Raw genomic sequence first — 17034 nt, 5'->3', positions numbered from 1 at the left:
AGTACTTGCTATTTTATAAGTGCTTTACCCATCTTTTGTTACTCTACTGATCGAGATTAAAATAAGAAGGTCTTAGTTTTCGCACAGACCGTACTTTGACCTATAATGGTTAACTTTTATAAATCGCGACTCGGATGGAGAGTTGACTCATTGGCACTCATACCACACCTTCTTATATCTATGTATATTAGAATCAAAAACTGGTTTAACTCTGGTGTTTGCTCCTGTGATTGTCCCAAGTAAAAAAAAACACGAAAGTAGTTATCTTGTGACATATCGTGTCGTCATGTTGTATCAGTTTGATACTTTGGAACGGGTGTTTATTGTAAATATTTTTTTCTAAAAGGAGTAGGTCCGGTAAGGGCCGATTTTGGTCTCAAATTTCAGGTTCATCTGACGAAAGATTTTGGACACTTTTTAAACATTTAAGTGTCTATTTCAGTTGATTCAATAAGATTATGTGAAAGATTTTAACTGATTTAGTCATAAAAAACGCTCCGATTCAAGCTTTAATAGGAAAAATCTATCAAATATGCCAAAAAATGTCACTTTTCAGATGGTTATTGTCAAAAATGAAAGTGGCCGCATCCGTGTTCATCCTCAACCTTTATATATGTTATGTATTATCATCAAATACAACTTTCATTTCAATATGAAAAATTAAAACACAAACTCTCCATTTTGCAGGTGCGAGTGCTGCCTTGTACCCGGACATTAGCCCGCTCTTTTTCGAAATCTACAAGGGTGTCTTTAACGTGCAAGAGATATAGCTCTCTCGTAACACGGGTCAGCCATTTATTGTCCCCTTCCGACGGACTATCATCGTTTCCTCAAGACCATACTCGCAATGGAGCATGACTTAAGGATGCTAGTATCCGACATATACTGTGCACTGTATTGTCAAAACAGCCCATATTTATGTAGGAGAAGCATTCTACTTTCCATTAAATAACTTAAAGATTACATATTAACAATTTTGTAAAACTGCTATATTTTGGGGTCAAAAGGGGTCTTACTTGACCTACTCCTTTATACTCAACTCTTTCGGAATTTGGGTGATTTAGAGCCCGAGGTACTGTGAAAACATCTTTGTATTGTCGAATTCTAAATGATGTTATCTAGATAACTCCAGTTGTCACACGTAGATCAGAACCATAACATGTAAATATAGTAAACAAAGATCCTGCTGCAGCAAAACAATTCATAAAGGATAACATTCATTTTTACCAATATGTTATCCCCCTCTAAAATATAAATATCTCTTCCGATATCATAGTATGCGACACGCGTGTCTGTTGGAAAATCCTTCATCTTACTCCACACACACGTTTTAATAACGAAAAGAATAGAGAGAAAGAAAAAAGGTGTAATTGTAAACCGGCAATAGAATGGATAAGATTCTGTATACTATTGAATAATATGAAAACCGTCTACAAGACTGTATCAGGTAAATCAAAACACTCTTTTACCTATGGTAGATTGTATTTCATTAGAGAATTACCAACAAATCTAAATGCTTTCCTTGCACAATTTGGTGTATTTTTTTTGGGGAAAATACTTAAAATGGGAAGCATGACAGTTGGCTACTAACTGTTACACAAAGCCGTCCACCATAAAAGCATTTTCAACACAATCAAATTATTATTTTTTTCATTTTCATTTTTCTGAAAACAACCACTTCCGATTTTAAAATTTGTTCATGTAGTTTCATGATCATATGGATCTGTAAGATTTTCTAAAGTTGTTTCCCGTTGTATACGTTGAAAATTCACTCAACCTCAGTGCTATAACTACAATGTACTTGCATATATAATTATTCTCATACCTTACAATCTTCAACAAGAAATAAGAACCAGTCATACTAGGGAAATGCCAGGAGATTTGTAAGATCTTCTTTCTGTAGAATCATGTCCGCCATAACCCAATGTTTAGTGCTTTCTAATCAAAACCTGATCCTAGGCGTCATATTCTTAGCAGGGTTATATCAAACAAAATAATCATTTCACAACAAAACAAATACACCAGATTCCTGAAGCAAGGTTAGTATGTATTTCCCAACTGAGGAAACGATCATTATAAGCTTTAAAAACAATCTTTGTATAACTGAAGATTTCTTGTAATACATAAGCTTTATTGAAAATTTCTAAATATCATCTAGAAAATCTTTTATTACAATTATGTATATCTTTCTCCATTATATAAATGTATTTGATGGGGTCCCTCAATTCTGTGTTTTTTCTTATTTTTTAAGCTATTTCCCCCTATCTTTCTATATTTGAAATTTTGCCGATTTTCTTTTGTACACCCCATTATTCTCTGTTCTCTATTTTTGATTGCCTTTTTTCTCCTTTCTTCATTTTTTGTCTTTTATTTTGCACTTTTACCAATTATACTCTAGTATACACCCATATAGACCCTCTACATATATTTTTATATGACGAACTCAAAAGATTATTGAGGATATAAAAAATAGACAAAAACACAGACATTGTCAGATTTGCCGAATCAGATTTATATACGGGATAGATCCAGTATGTGAATTATTATTTCATTTAATTCTGTTTTGTATAACAAAGTGACTTCCGACCCCTTGATTGAAAATATGAATAAGAAGAATGTGTCCCTAGTACACGGATGCCCCACTCGTACTATCCATTTCTATGTTTAGTGGACCATGATCATGAAATTGGGGTAAAAACTCTAATTTGGCATTAAAATTAGAAAGATCATATTATAGGGAACATGTATACTAAGTTTCAAGTTGATTGGACTTCAACTTCATCCAAAACTACCTCGACCAAGAACTTTAACCTGAAACTTGCACTACTATCATTTTCTATGTTTAGTGGACCATGAAATTGGGGTCAAAACTATAATTTGGCATTAAAATTAGAAAGATCATATCATAGGGAACATGTGTACTAAGTTTCAAGTTGATTGGACATCAACTTCATCAAAAACTACCTTGACCATTAACTTTAACCTGAAGCTGGACGAACAGACGGACGTAGGAACGGACGGACGGACAGACAAGAAAACATAATGCCCCTCTACTATCGTAGGTGGGACATAAAAATATTTATAAAGTTGAAATAAAGTTTTATTTCAGCTTTGTAATTAGTATTAACAGCGAGATACTGAATAAAATATTTATAATTTAATTTTAAATGTGTTCCTTAACGCCGCGATGGGATGATTTAAAATTTTGAAACTACAGAAATCATTTGAAATTAATTAAGGCTGCATTTCTTTCTAACCAAACTTTTGCAGACGTTGTGTGGCGTTTGTTGTTGTTTTCTAAATGCTACAGAAGCAGAAACAAATACGACGTTTAATAAGTCTTAATTGATAGATATAGGAAGATGTGGTGTGAATGCCAATGGGAAACTCTCAATCCAAATAACAATTTATAATTTATTTATAAAAGTAAACCATTATAAGTCAAGATACGGCCTTCAACACGAAGCCTTGGCTCACTCCGAACAATACGCTATAAAGGGCCCCAAAATTACTAGTGTAAAACCATTCAAACGGGAAAACCAACGGTCTAATTAATTGACCCTGTTTGAACTTTCAATAATGCATGCACATGTTGTTGGTGAACAGACATTTTTTACAAACGTAGAAAAAATATATCGTTTAATCAAGTTCAAGTTAGAAACAAATGTAGCGTTTGTACTAACAAACGACGAACGACAAACTGTAGACGCTTCTTTAGCGAATGCATAGTTTGTCAAAGTCTAGGCAAACTTTGCAAACGTATGTTAGAAACAAATGGTCCAAACATATGCGCGCTTAGTCGTTTGCATTGTTTGTGATAGAAAGAAATGCACTCTAAATCAATGAATGTACATGCACCACAGCCATACACTCGTCTTACTCTTATTCCTCGTGCGGATTCGGAAAATGACTTTGTACATTTGGTGCTTTCGAAAGTTCCAGCTCCACTCAAGTAAAGTTGTCCTGAGGTTTCTTTTAATTGGATATCCCTTTTTTATTTCATTTTGGTCATATACAATGAAGTTCCTGACATTTCCATGCATTTATACCAAATGAAGTTAAATACAGAATAGCCCTTTGGTCGCAATGCTTTCATAGAAAATTATTTTCATTTACCCTTAACCAGAAACGCACAAACATTTAAAAGTCCTATATACATGAGCAGCCGTATAACCAATCGGGACCTATAAATAGACATGTATCTAAATTCATGACAACTTTGTCTGAGTTTATATTTGTTTCTATTTAGGTGTTAGTTTTTGTTATCGGATCTTGAGATTTTGTTGGTGTTCGTAATTTCGGAGCTGTTCTATTTTCTGTTTTTTTTTTGTATTCTCATTGACGTGTAAATTAGTACAAGCATAACCTTTAAATAATGCCCAGGAAAATGCTTGGCAATATGTGAATACTTAAAATAATATATTCTGTATATACTTATATGCAAAACCTATCGCAGGAATCTGATGTACAGTAGTTGTCGTTTGTTTATGTAATTTATATGTGTTTCTCGTTTCTCGTTTTTTTTTAAATTTTATATAGATTAGACCGTTGGTTTTCCCGTTTGACTGAATGGTTTTACACTAGTAATTTTGGGGCCCTTTATAGCTTGTTGTTCGGTGTGAGCCAAGGCTCCGTGTTGAAGGCCGTACATTGACCTATAATGGTTTACTTTTTTTTTAATTGTTATTTGGATGTAGAGTTGTCTCATTGGCACTCACACCACATCTTCCTATATCTAAAACCTATCGCAGCTTGAATATCATTCATTAAATGCTCAATTATTAAATTAAATAATTGTATAAAAGAAAGGACAAATTTTCCTGTGGAGTTTTCGGCTTTACATAATTCTTTAAAAAGGTAGGGAGCAAAGGGAATAATCAAGAACTAAAGCTTAAAAAGACAATAAGCATGCCCATCAAAACAACATTCCAGTAAACACCCGTTTTGTGTTGCAACTACACGATGTTGAACGTGTGTGGCTATCTAAACTATTTATAGTCGCATTTGCATTTGAAAATATTTTCACAGAAAATATTTCTTTCACAAGTGCATCAAATTTAAAAGAACATTAAAAAGCAATTGTATCGTTTCCGAATTTTTCAAAAATAGACAACCGTCTGATTTTTTTCAAATTTCTACTATGTAATATGAACTTCTGGTGAGTAACACATAACCAAAGTAATTTGTGTTGTAAATATATAACTAATAATTCAATGTCTTAATTTTTTATTTAACACTTATCCTCAAATTAATTTCTCCGAGAATAGCAACAAATTGTAGCAGTTGTTTTAATTTAAAACTTATGTCTTTCACATGTGCACGTAATTGTTGTTGTTATTAACAAAATACAACTATCCTTCTTATTTGTATGTTTAATTTTGGCACTGATAAATTAAATCTCAATTCTGCTATTAAGAAAAAAAAAAAAACACCTTCAAACACAGTTTGTTGTAAGATAGAAATATTGTACAACATCTCTCTAAGCTACTTTTTAAAACATGAAAAATAAAATTCGGTAAAGAGCGAGAGGTCGTTAATATACTTATAGAATGACTGTAATATTTTTTCTGTCTATTCGAAATAACATAAAAAATTTGGTGCACACTGAATAACGCGCGTAGCGGGTTATTTAACAGTGTGCACCACATTTTTTATGGGCTGATAACAAATAACGTCAGCCAATCAGAAGACGCGTTACATCCAAAATTAAATTATATCCGATATAAAACAAAACAGCCTTTTTAGGTATTTGATTGGCTTTGAACTAGATTTCTGTAACTGCGAAAACTAACATTTGAAGATCGTTCTCTATGTTAGTTTGGTTGTGCTTCGTTCCAATCTGGATAGTCAAGCAATAGATAAGAGCGTTTACATGTAGCGATCAAAAACAATTTGTTTAATCTTGCCGTATTCCATATACGACTGTCCTATAACAGGAGTCTGTAATTCAATGGTTTTCGTTTGTTGATGTCAGTAATGGGTTTTGCTCATTGTTGAAAGCCGTACGGTGATCTAAAGTCTATGCCACTTAGTCTGATGGGCAGTTATCTACTTGGCTTTATTGTCATATCTTCTTATTTTTATATACTAGTGGATCTTCCTTTACAAAATGTACACTTCGGGATACTCAAATTACATAAGCTATCATAAAAACATGGTTAATTTTGTTCTTTAATCTGCACAATCTAATTAAAAACCGATCTCTCATCGCTCCTGTTTCTGATATGTCGCGTGGGAGAACTAACGAAACCCGCTTTGAGGTCACATGTTAGTGACCTCGTAGGTGTGTCTTTTTCGACCAATGAAATTGAGTCTTCCACGATCTTGAAAGTTTAACGTAAGGTAAAGGGATGTAACTCATTTTATTTACGACTAAATCGTCAGTCAAAATAATTCATAAACTTTTTTGATTGGCTTATTAATAGGTCGTCAACTCATTTGCATATCATTATAAATTCATGACTTTTAGTTCACTGACATGTGACCTCAAAGCCGGTTTCGTTAGATCTCCCACGCGACATATCTGAAAACGGGAGCGATGAGAGATCGGTTTTTAATTAGATTGTAATCTGAACACTGCTCCATGAAACCTCTTTATCAATTATTCACTTTGCTTTGATCAGCACAATCCGAACTTGGATTTTAACTTTTGGTTCACAAATATATAACAAACAATTATGTATATACGAACATCTTGTTTTAGATAGAGGCAAATCATATATTGTGAAACCCACCCTGATTCAGACAAACAATTCTCTGAATTGGACATATTCAAGATGCTCGGTTTTTGTCATCAGTAACTTTTATTACGTTTTTTATACTACAGGCGGCTTTCATAAGGAATCAAACTTTGTTTCCCTTCTAGTCGATTTGTTCTTTGTTCATACGAGATAAATTTCATACAAGAGCTTCTAAATAAGGATGACAAAATCTAGCATTAATTTATCATTTATTTTTCTCCTTCCTTCCACTGTATGGCCTCTTATTTCCTCTCATTGAGTAGTTCAAAGTTCGAATACTATGTTTATACATCAAATACGTAGATTTTGCAAAACAGGATGACCAAATAGAGTAAAGGGAAATATGATTACATTGTACCCTTGGAATTAGAGGGTGATTGGTCAGGGACAAAAACTTTGCATGAGAACAGATAACATATGAGCCTTATAAAAGTTGCTGAAAGGGTTCTGTAACGTGCAGAAAATGTGATACTCTCTTCACAGATGGCATCACAATTTGTGGATTATCTCTGACCATAAAGACAATGGAAAGTATGTGACTTTCTCTGTTGCATTAAAGCGATAACTTTTTTGTAACAGATACATTTCATTATCGAAAATTAAGCAATAAAAGCATGTAGGTTCAAAGTATGTGTTCTTTTTAAAATGTTCCGAATAAAATAATTCTTATAAGTAGACTTGTCTTGTTTTCTTTAATATCATTTCGATATATTTGATGAAAATAATTGCATTGAAAATTCTTTTTGAAATATAGAAGTTAATGGATATATTCAGCGTTTCTTTTTGAACATGTTAGTGTGTTTATGCACAGTAATCTGTTCATTTGTTATTACAAAGTCATTATGACTATATCGACATAAAAATGATTCTGCGGTCAGTTTAATATTTAACATTTTAAAGTTTGCCTGTGAGTGTTAAAACAGTATGAACATCAATGCAGTTTGCAGAATCATCATCAAACAATTAACTCATTACAGGGATTGAGCTAACGTTTAATTACAATGCTTAATGTGAAATAGACCGTGCATAATAAAACTGCAATTAAAAGAGAGATATTGTAAATACTGCAGGAGATATTTATCATTGATACATCTGTTCTTCTTTACTTTCAAATTACAGGTCTCTGAACCTCAGTATGTTCGACAAACGAGCAAAAAATGTTTGTAAAATGTTATCTTTTTATCAGCTACCGTGTTATGTTCTATAGAAAGACAAAGTTGATAGCTACCAATAGACCGTTAAACTTTACGAACTATTATAATCAAACCACAGAGGCTACCATTTTTCAATTGATCTTTTTGATCAAACAGCATTTTTCATCCGTAGACAAATAATTTCTAAAAGGTGCGTTTAGTTAGTTATGCTGAATGTAATAATATGTAGTCACGTTCGGTCAAAGTGAAATTTTGCAGTTGAATTTATTCTTCGTGATGCCCCTTTTCTAGTACTATGATATTAACAACTCTGAAGACGCTTTGAGATATCCCTTAAAATCTTGAGTGCATACATGTAGATCTAGCTTCTAAACCATTTTGTCAAAAGCGTAAGTAATAAAATATAAATGAAACAATAGTTACTATGTTTAAGGTGACTGAAATAACAATTATATATAATGTCAATGAAGTAAACGAAAAAGCGTATCTTATGAAGTAACTGAAACTTTTGTATATAATGAAGTAACTGAGTCAGCGAAATTTATGAGGTAACTGACACAAGCGATCCTTATGAAGTAACTGACACCAGCGTATCTAATGAAGGTTACTGAAACAAGCGTATTAAATGAAATTAACTGAACCAAGTGTACCAGATGCACTTGGAGTGTGTTTTATGAAGTAACTGACAGTTACAAGCGTATCTTGTTAAGTAACTGACGCAAACGTATCTTATGAAGTAACTGGCACAAGTGTATCAAATGAAGTAACTGACAACCACGAGCATATCTTATTAATTAACTGACACAAGCGTATCTTATTAAGGTTACCGAAACAAGCGTATTTAATGAAAATAACTGCACCAATTTAAGTGTAGCTGTTGAAGTGTGTCTTGTGAATTAACTGACAGTTACAATCGTATCTTGTTTTAAAAGTAACTGACGCAAACCTGTCTTATGAAGTAAATGACACAACTGTATCAAATGAAGTAACTGACAGTCACAAGCATATCTTATTAAGTATCTGACACAAGCGTAACCAATGAAAGTTACTGAAACGAGTACACCAAGTACAACACAATCCATACCTTAGCGTGATAACTTCATACGATCTGAAATGGGGCGTTGCCGTTACACAAATAAAGAACTCCACACAACACTCTCTACGATGAAACCTCCGACACTGCCCAAATAATTGCACGAAACAAGCATATATGGGACATATTCGATTACTGTATGAATATTTATCAATAATTTGGGATCCTTACTACACCAAAGACATAAACGCACAACAACGCGCCCAGGAACAATCTGCGATGTTTACTAGCGGCGATTATACCAGCATAGAGGACGGTAGTGAAATGAAACTAATGGATCAATAAAATGCAAACTCTCCAAACTACACGCCGTCACAGTAGACTGGCATTCCTAAACAAGGTGCCTGGCATGTAGGACCTGCAAGACACTTAACTCACTTAGGATAGAGAAAAATGTAGCAAAAAATTTAGATAATTAAGTGACTTTAACACAACATATATGGTTGATAAATTTGTAAATAACAATAGCAGATGCTTTTGAATATCTTTCATTAGAACTGAACGATATAAATAGTTATTCTTTGCAAGAACAATTTTAGATTGAGACAGACTACCTGACAATGTCATGTGCGCCAAGACAATAGAGAGCGTCAATTACATTGTCTCTCTCACTTCGTTGGACTAATGATTTCATCGCCTCTCTCTAGTTCTTATAGATGCTCTATAATTGTACTTGGCTCTACAACGTGTTTATCCAGATGTAGATAGAGTTTCAGTTCCAGATCCAAACCTTCTATAAATTCTCTTTACTGCAAATCTGAACTTCCTGTCTCTAATACCATAAATAAGTGGATTTACGACACTATTGACAAAATAAGACCAGATAAAAGTATAATACAACTGCGACCCTAACAAACTTAAATTGCAATCAAAGTTCGGAACAAGAAATATCAGCGTAGCAAGGAGATGATGGGGTAAAGCACTAAGTACATAAGTAATTGTTACTGCACACAATGTTATTGTTGATTTTCGCGCACTATTCCCAGCAGCCTTTGCTACTTCCTCTTCCGATTTGAGTGTATTTCGCCGTTGAGTGTCTCTAAATTTGTTGTTTATACGAATGTTTTTACCTATATGAATATAGATAACGACTAGTGTACCAGATACAATGAAGTAAAATAAAATAAGCGTGGCATTGTATAATCCTTGAAAATTTATTTTATAGCTTTTGAAGTTGTCAGACGTGAAGCATCTTTGGCCAGTTACTCCTGGAATTCCGCTCTGCACGGTACTTAGACCCCACAAGATTGGTGCAGGCCATGTTAATAGCGCTCCAACAACTAAACTTCCTACACATAAAAGTTTCACCTGCCCAGTCCCAAATTGATCTCTAAACGGATGGCATATTTTACGAAATCTGTCAATCGCTATGGCAACTAACGATAACGTTGACGATATGGAAACAAAATATAGAATAGTTCTAAATACTTTACAGAATACATCTGATGGGAAAGTTAATGGGAAAAATAAGTACACTATTACTAGAGGCGCCACAATCGTGCAATTTATGACATCCAATATGGCAAGAAATAGAACAAATATTCTGTAATTTGATTTCTTATATTGCCTAGAATAAATATATAGCACATGCACGTTGCCAAGGAGTCCAAATACTGAGAAACACACAAGTATTGCTATTCCACCATAATTACGTCGTACAAGTTGTTCATTAAGTAAATCCAATGTGACATTAACTCCTGCCAATTCACCCTTAATCCAAGTATGGCAAGCTTTCGGTGCAGATGTATTTGATGTTGTGAAGTTAGCCATTTCTCTGAAAAAATAACAATAAAGATTGAAATAGTAGTCATGCCTTTAAGCCTTTTTGATTGGTTTCCCAAATTATGCTTTTTCAAATCTCTTTCGATTTAAAGATTCACATCATTAATAAATCCAACTTCATGAAAATTAAAGAAGCAAGTTCAATATATACAATGTATGCCACAATCCTTATTTCAAATAAGGAGAAACATACAGAGCCAGTATAGCACCTGCAATGTTATATGTCCTGTTCAATGTCTACGAAATGGGCTTGCATTGAATAAAAGAAGATATCGGCTAAAATTCAGTTAAAATAGCAACCTGAATACTGCGTAATAATGCAACTAAAATGTATTGTGCAATTGAAATAAACAAAAGCGTTACTTCTTTTAAAATTCTTTTTAACTTTTTAGATGAATAAAAAAAAAATGGGTGCATGTACGAGTACATGTAACGTAATGTTGTAGTCAAAAGCATACAGACATTATTTAAATGCAAACATGAGGATCAAACCTTTGAAAATCATATTTTTCCTGCTTCAGAATAGCAACAGATCAGCATCATTATTTTGTCTTTTATGTAACTCATTAGACAAAATGTACATTCACACAAGCCATCTTTGACTTTCGGCTCGTTATTGTTTTTAAAGAAACGTTTGATTTCAAAGCAAATCTTATGTAAATATACACTTGTAAGATGCAGAGAAAGAGAGAGAGATAGTTCATAAACATTCTCTTTGCGAATAGAAAACTTTGCATATTCATCCAGACAATTCGAAGAAGAAATGGAGGATTTTTGTCGTCGTGATTGTCTGTCATCAAGTTTTTCACACATTGTGTTGTCATAAACTTTAACTTTCATGAAGTGTTCGTTTTTCTTTGTCTTTTAAACTTCTTTTTGCAAAATAATATCAATTCTGTGGTTTGTCATTTCTACAATATCTTTTGGATATTCTCATTATCTTTTTCGTGTATTATTTGAAAAAATAAATTTGATCAAAATCAAATGTTGCTGCTCCACATATAATCCTGTAAGTTATGAATAAAAGATAAGACTAGTCTTTTTGAATGTCTCGGTATGGTGATGTGTCTTCGTATGACCTGTTCTATTGAGAGCTATAGCGTTTGAAAAAACCAACCCGGGATAAGTGTACAGGCAAACGAGTATAAAGCTACGAGGTGCAAAACGTTACAGTAGATGTTTTCGTCCTGAATTAGCTCGATTGATCATGCTGTGCCCTCTATCAGTCAGTGACCTCTGATCAAGCTATCGATAGTGAGTATAGGAATATTACGGCTGGATTTCAAAAAAGAATATGTGGTATGATTACCAATGAGACAACTCTCCACAAATGACACCGAAATTAACAGCTATAGGTCACCGTACGGCATTCAACTATGATCAAAGCCCATACCGCATATAAATAGTCAGCTATATAAGGCCCCAAAATGACAATGTAAAACAATTTGAACGAGAAAACTAACGGCTTAGTTTAATTCGCATTCGAAACATTTAACGTCCTAACGTCAATTCTAATTCGAATTGGAATCCGCGTCAAATTCGCTTTACTGTCCTAACGACGTTAGCTTTTAATTCGAATTAAAAAAGAAAAGTGTGTGAACGGGATTAGCGAATTCAATTCGCATTCGAATTAAAGGTACGTGTGAACGAGGCATAAAATCATTGAATTACAGGTTCCTTACTTGGGACAAGCACATACATAAAGAATGTGGCGGAGTTAAACATGTTAGCGGGATCCGAACCCTCCCCCTAACCCGGGACAGTGTTGTTACAGTACAACATAAGAACAAACTATAAAAATCAGTAAGTAGGGTTAGATTTGAATATGCATGTACACATAGTATATTGCAACTGGACGTAAAAGACCACTAATCGTTAACTCACAACCAACGACATAGTTGTGTGCAGCAGCTCATCTGCGAACCCAAAAGCTTTTTTTGAGATGGGAAGATATGCAACTTAATTTCTTTATACTCTCTGTTATTACAGCACTAACCGTTATTATTTATTATGACTGCTGATATCTTTGCGAAGGCTAGACTGACTAGAAAGTTTATTTATTTAGTCAAATTGTTTATGTTCAGGTAGCAGATCAATCAAATAATGCAATATGCAGTATGAATCTAGGCCAAAAAGCATAAGTTTCTTTTGAGAGAATAAGCAAATATTTTAGTAATTTCGATTTCAATTGCTAAAGCAGGGTATATATATACAATTGCAAACACAATTGAAGACAAAAGTTTGCGAACATTCTTTTAAGATGAAAAAAATCAACAAAAAAAATCAAATTACAAATACTCTTTTCTCACAAATTAAAAAAAAAGAAGAGATATACACATCACCTTTTACCACAACAAAGAAAAAAAATCAGTAAACAATATGTTAAAATATGATTTAATCAGTGGTAAAGGATATACAAATATTGACAAGACAACATCTGCACGTTATAATTAGTTAATCTACATTGTAAATAGTGTTTCTAGTTCGATCTATACTAAACTATTACGGGTTATATCGTATTGCATGTCTAGCCCTTGTGAATAATCATTTCACCCGAACAAGTAGATCAAATAGGCATGAAATCAATTTATTAATTTTTGACTAAATATGTTCTAAATTATACGTATTCATTTAATTGTTTGCTTGACAATGAAATCCATAATGTATGTTTGTATATATATACATGTATACGGTCATTGAAACGACCCTGTTTCAACGTCCAAGGATAGTCTACTAATTGTTTTATTATTCGAAGATGCAGAATGTAAAAAACAAATTTGTAGCCCTCTATCTTTTCCCTTAATATAATTTTATAATCAACTATTTTTATTATAAGCTGGATGCATATAGATGGACAGTAATATATTTTGACTGTCAGTTTAATTCTATTCAGATTGTCTCTGACTTGAAACATAATTTTATATAATACATCTAGCTAAATTCGCCCTTTTTATCAGCGATATGCACATTAATAAAATGTAAGCTTCTCATACTAGATGGCCGTTAGTTCTAAAACATGAGAAGTATTTTATCTTTTCTCTTGTTATAAAAAGAGAAATTTGTTTTCATTTGAAACGAAGAGCGGCATTATCTCAAAATTTCCAGGTACATGTTTAGTTTGTTTTATTATTATGAATTTGGACTGAATTATAATTCATTGCATCTATTTTTCTGTCATCAAATTGATACCTTATCGTGCTTTTGAATTGTAATATGAAACCCTGTACTATTTTTATTTTTTATAGTTTAATTGCCAATTTTAATTCTTTTTGCTGATAAATGATAACACTTCTATGTAAATGCATTTACAATGTAGCTATCCGTCAAATTTGGCTGTTGTTTTATTGGCTTCCATAATACTCGAAATAGAGTTATTTTCCAATGTTTTTCGAGAAATGTAATTAATTAACCGAAATGTTTGGAGCATTATATCTGGTTTAAATTTAATGAAGGTAACCATCAGATATTATACTTTATTGAAAAGCACTTTACGCCCATATGGGCCAATGGCTTAAAACATGATACATAATATACAGTTTGCATATACAAAGCAATGGAAGTTAACAATGCAGACACTTTGATTATAAACATTAGTTGCCGTTTCAATGACGTATAGCATACCCCACACGTACACATTTTATTTTTAATTTCATTGAGCGCTTTCATGTCAAAATAAGAAGATGTGGTATGATTACTAAGACAACTCTCCACAAGTGACTAAATGACATAGAAATTAACAAATATAGGTAACCTTTAACAATGAATTAAACCAATACAGCATGGTTAGCTATAAAAGGCCATTTAATTACAAATGTAAAACAATTCAAACGAGAAAACTACCGCCAGATATATTTACAAAATGATGAACGAAAACAACAACAAACTAAAAACAGATCATGGAACAGACACATACGCAGAATGTGGCGGGCTTAACTATATATTTCGGTAGATCCAACTCTCCCCATAAACTTGAACAGTGGTGTAACAGGACAACATAAGAACAAACTATAAAAATAAGTTAAAATGGGCACAACTCATCAAATCTATACAATATAATATCAAATTGAAAGATGTGTTTAAAAATTAGAAGTTCAATACATGTTATTTAAAAATTAATGAAGTTTTAGTGAAAACACTACAAATTAAAGTATTTGATAAAACAGAACAATTACGTACAATTAGACACGCTAATGGGTCTATAAAATCGAAACATAATGTCATTTGAATCCATTGTGACAATTGCTGATGTTCTTAGCTTATTTAAAGTTCACGAACTCCAAAATCTGTAGTTGACACAATTGTCAATTAGTCTAAATAAATAAAACGACATTTTGTGTTTTAAAAACCATTTCTGTTGTATTTTAGAACAATACACCTGCTATGGAAGTTAAGTTTGTTTTGTGACCGGTCATTTTATTCAGACTTTTTGCAGGTTTGAACAAATTTCAATTGAACAAATAACAATTTAAAGATATCATTTACTATGTTTTCTATTAAGGTTTTTACACCTAGTAAGTAATTAAATGACAATTCTCAAATCTGATTTGCTTTGAATAAAGAGATACATTGTATTTTGTTTCTTTCACGGGGAAGGAGATATCGGAGTATGGTTCTACAAGATTTCTTTAGTATGTCATTTATATATACCGTTTTTCTGTAGAGATCTGCACAGATAAGTATTTTACCTATAGTGCTTATAAAAATAACGAGACGTGTTATTAGTGCCAATGTACGCAACTATGCATAAACAAAGAACCTTTAACAATGAGCATAATCTTTATCGTATCACCTAATAAAGGCCCACCAATCATTCAAATGAGAAAACCGAAAGAGTAATTTAACCAATAACAATCAATCATAAACACGTATATGACAGAAGCAACCCTTAATGTCTATATAGTGAAATGACAATTAAATTTTTCTCATTTTTGGTATTTCTGTTCTTGTTATTTAACGAATGAATAGAGACACGAGATAAAACGTCATGTATGCAATAAAGCACGAAGAGGAACAAAAAAAAAAAAAAAAAATCATTCTGACAAAATCATTTGTTTTTTTTTGTGTAGAATTACAACAAATAGTTTTCACGACTGTCATAAGCCTCATATCGTGGACAGTAATACAGTGACAGGATTTCCTGATCTGCTCCTGTTTCTGATAAATAAAAACTTTTACTGGAATCATTACTGTGTCCTAAATAGAGTAGTGTCTTTCCAGTAATTGAGTGATCTTTGTAAGCGAAATTTAATGACTGAGTGAATCTGGTGACAACTATATATTGATGAATTTTAGAGAGAAACTCTTAGTTGAAGCAATACTTGCTTTGTAAGTTCCGTAAATGGATATCCTTTCTTAAGTGTTGTTTCCCTTGACAGGAAATAAATTGTACTTTTCAATGACGATACTGACCTCATCATAGATGCCAGGATTTTAATTTTGTATTTGCGCCAAACGGGCCGGGGCAGCGTAGAGAGCAAATTTAACAAATTGAATGCGTAATTTGTGTAATTTCAAAGTTGTTTTTTCTTCAAATATTTTAATGACATTTAATCTTTTGTTTAATAAAAACTTTTGATATCGGTAGATATTCTCCCTTTATATTGGGTAAAAAGCCTACATATCTCACTTTATGTATCATACTTTCCATAGACTTTGGTAATTGTTAAATAGTTCTTATGCTTGTTAATATTTTTCTTGTTTTCAGTAGATAGTTACAAATGTATTTAAAAAAATAATTGCTTTGTTTTTATCCTTTTATTCTGTAAAACTATAAAGGACTGCGTCTTACTATTAAGGAAGCATACCGTTAACGAACGATCGATGTTAATGTCATCAAACAGCGTATACTGTTTTATCTCTTAACGTTATATACACTCCGCACCAACACTATTGAATATAGGTACATCAAAGCAAGTCTGTATATATTATTCTAGTCCACGTACAGTTAAGAACTACTCGCCATACAATTCATTCGCTCAATTTACTTGAATTACCCTATTGAAAAAATAGTTTATTTCGTAATACTGATGATTTAAAGACAGAGAGAGGAAGTCACTTAAAGATCAGAATCAGCACTAAACAGTAGAAACATTCATTGTCAGTAAAACGTAGAGTATAATAAATGAAAATAAGACGAATCTGACTTTACCTAGCTTCAAATGTCTCTTTTTTCCACCGCTTCGGGAGTATCTTTATCTGATGATGATGGTACACAGTGTTAAAAGGCTTTTAATCATTTACTTAAGGTGGTACCTAACACTACAGG

The 17034-nt window shown here is 32.7% G+C and overlaps 1 protein-coding gene across 6 annotated transcripts in view; it reads right to left on the bottom strand.

The window, feature by feature from the left end:
* Positions 1-9459: 9459 nt before the first annotated feature.
* LOC143053977 (trace amine-associated receptor 4-like) overlaps positions 9460-17034 on the bottom strand; it is a 151251-nt gene continuing 143676 nt past the window's right edge. For all 6 annotated transcript variants that reach the window (XM_076226803.1, XM_076226807.1, XM_076226808.1 and 3 more), the window contains one exon: positions 9460-10761. In XM_076226803.1, the coding sequence (XP_076082918.1) occupies positions 9678-10761 (1084 nt within the window). In that variant the 3' untranslated portion in view covers positions 9460-9677. The remainder of the gene's footprint in view (positions 10762-17034) is intronic.

This window comes from Mytilus galloprovincialis, chromosome 12 (genome assembly GCF_965363235.1).
Source record: "Mytilus galloprovincialis chromosome 12, xbMytGall1.hap1.1, whole genome shotgun sequence".
Classification (NCBI taxonomy): Eukaryota; Metazoa; Mollusca; class Bivalvia; order Mytilida; family Mytilidae; genus Mytilus; species Mytilus galloprovincialis.
The sequence above is the reverse complement of the archived record's forward strand: the minus strand, read 5'-3'. Positions and strand labels throughout refer to the sequence as shown.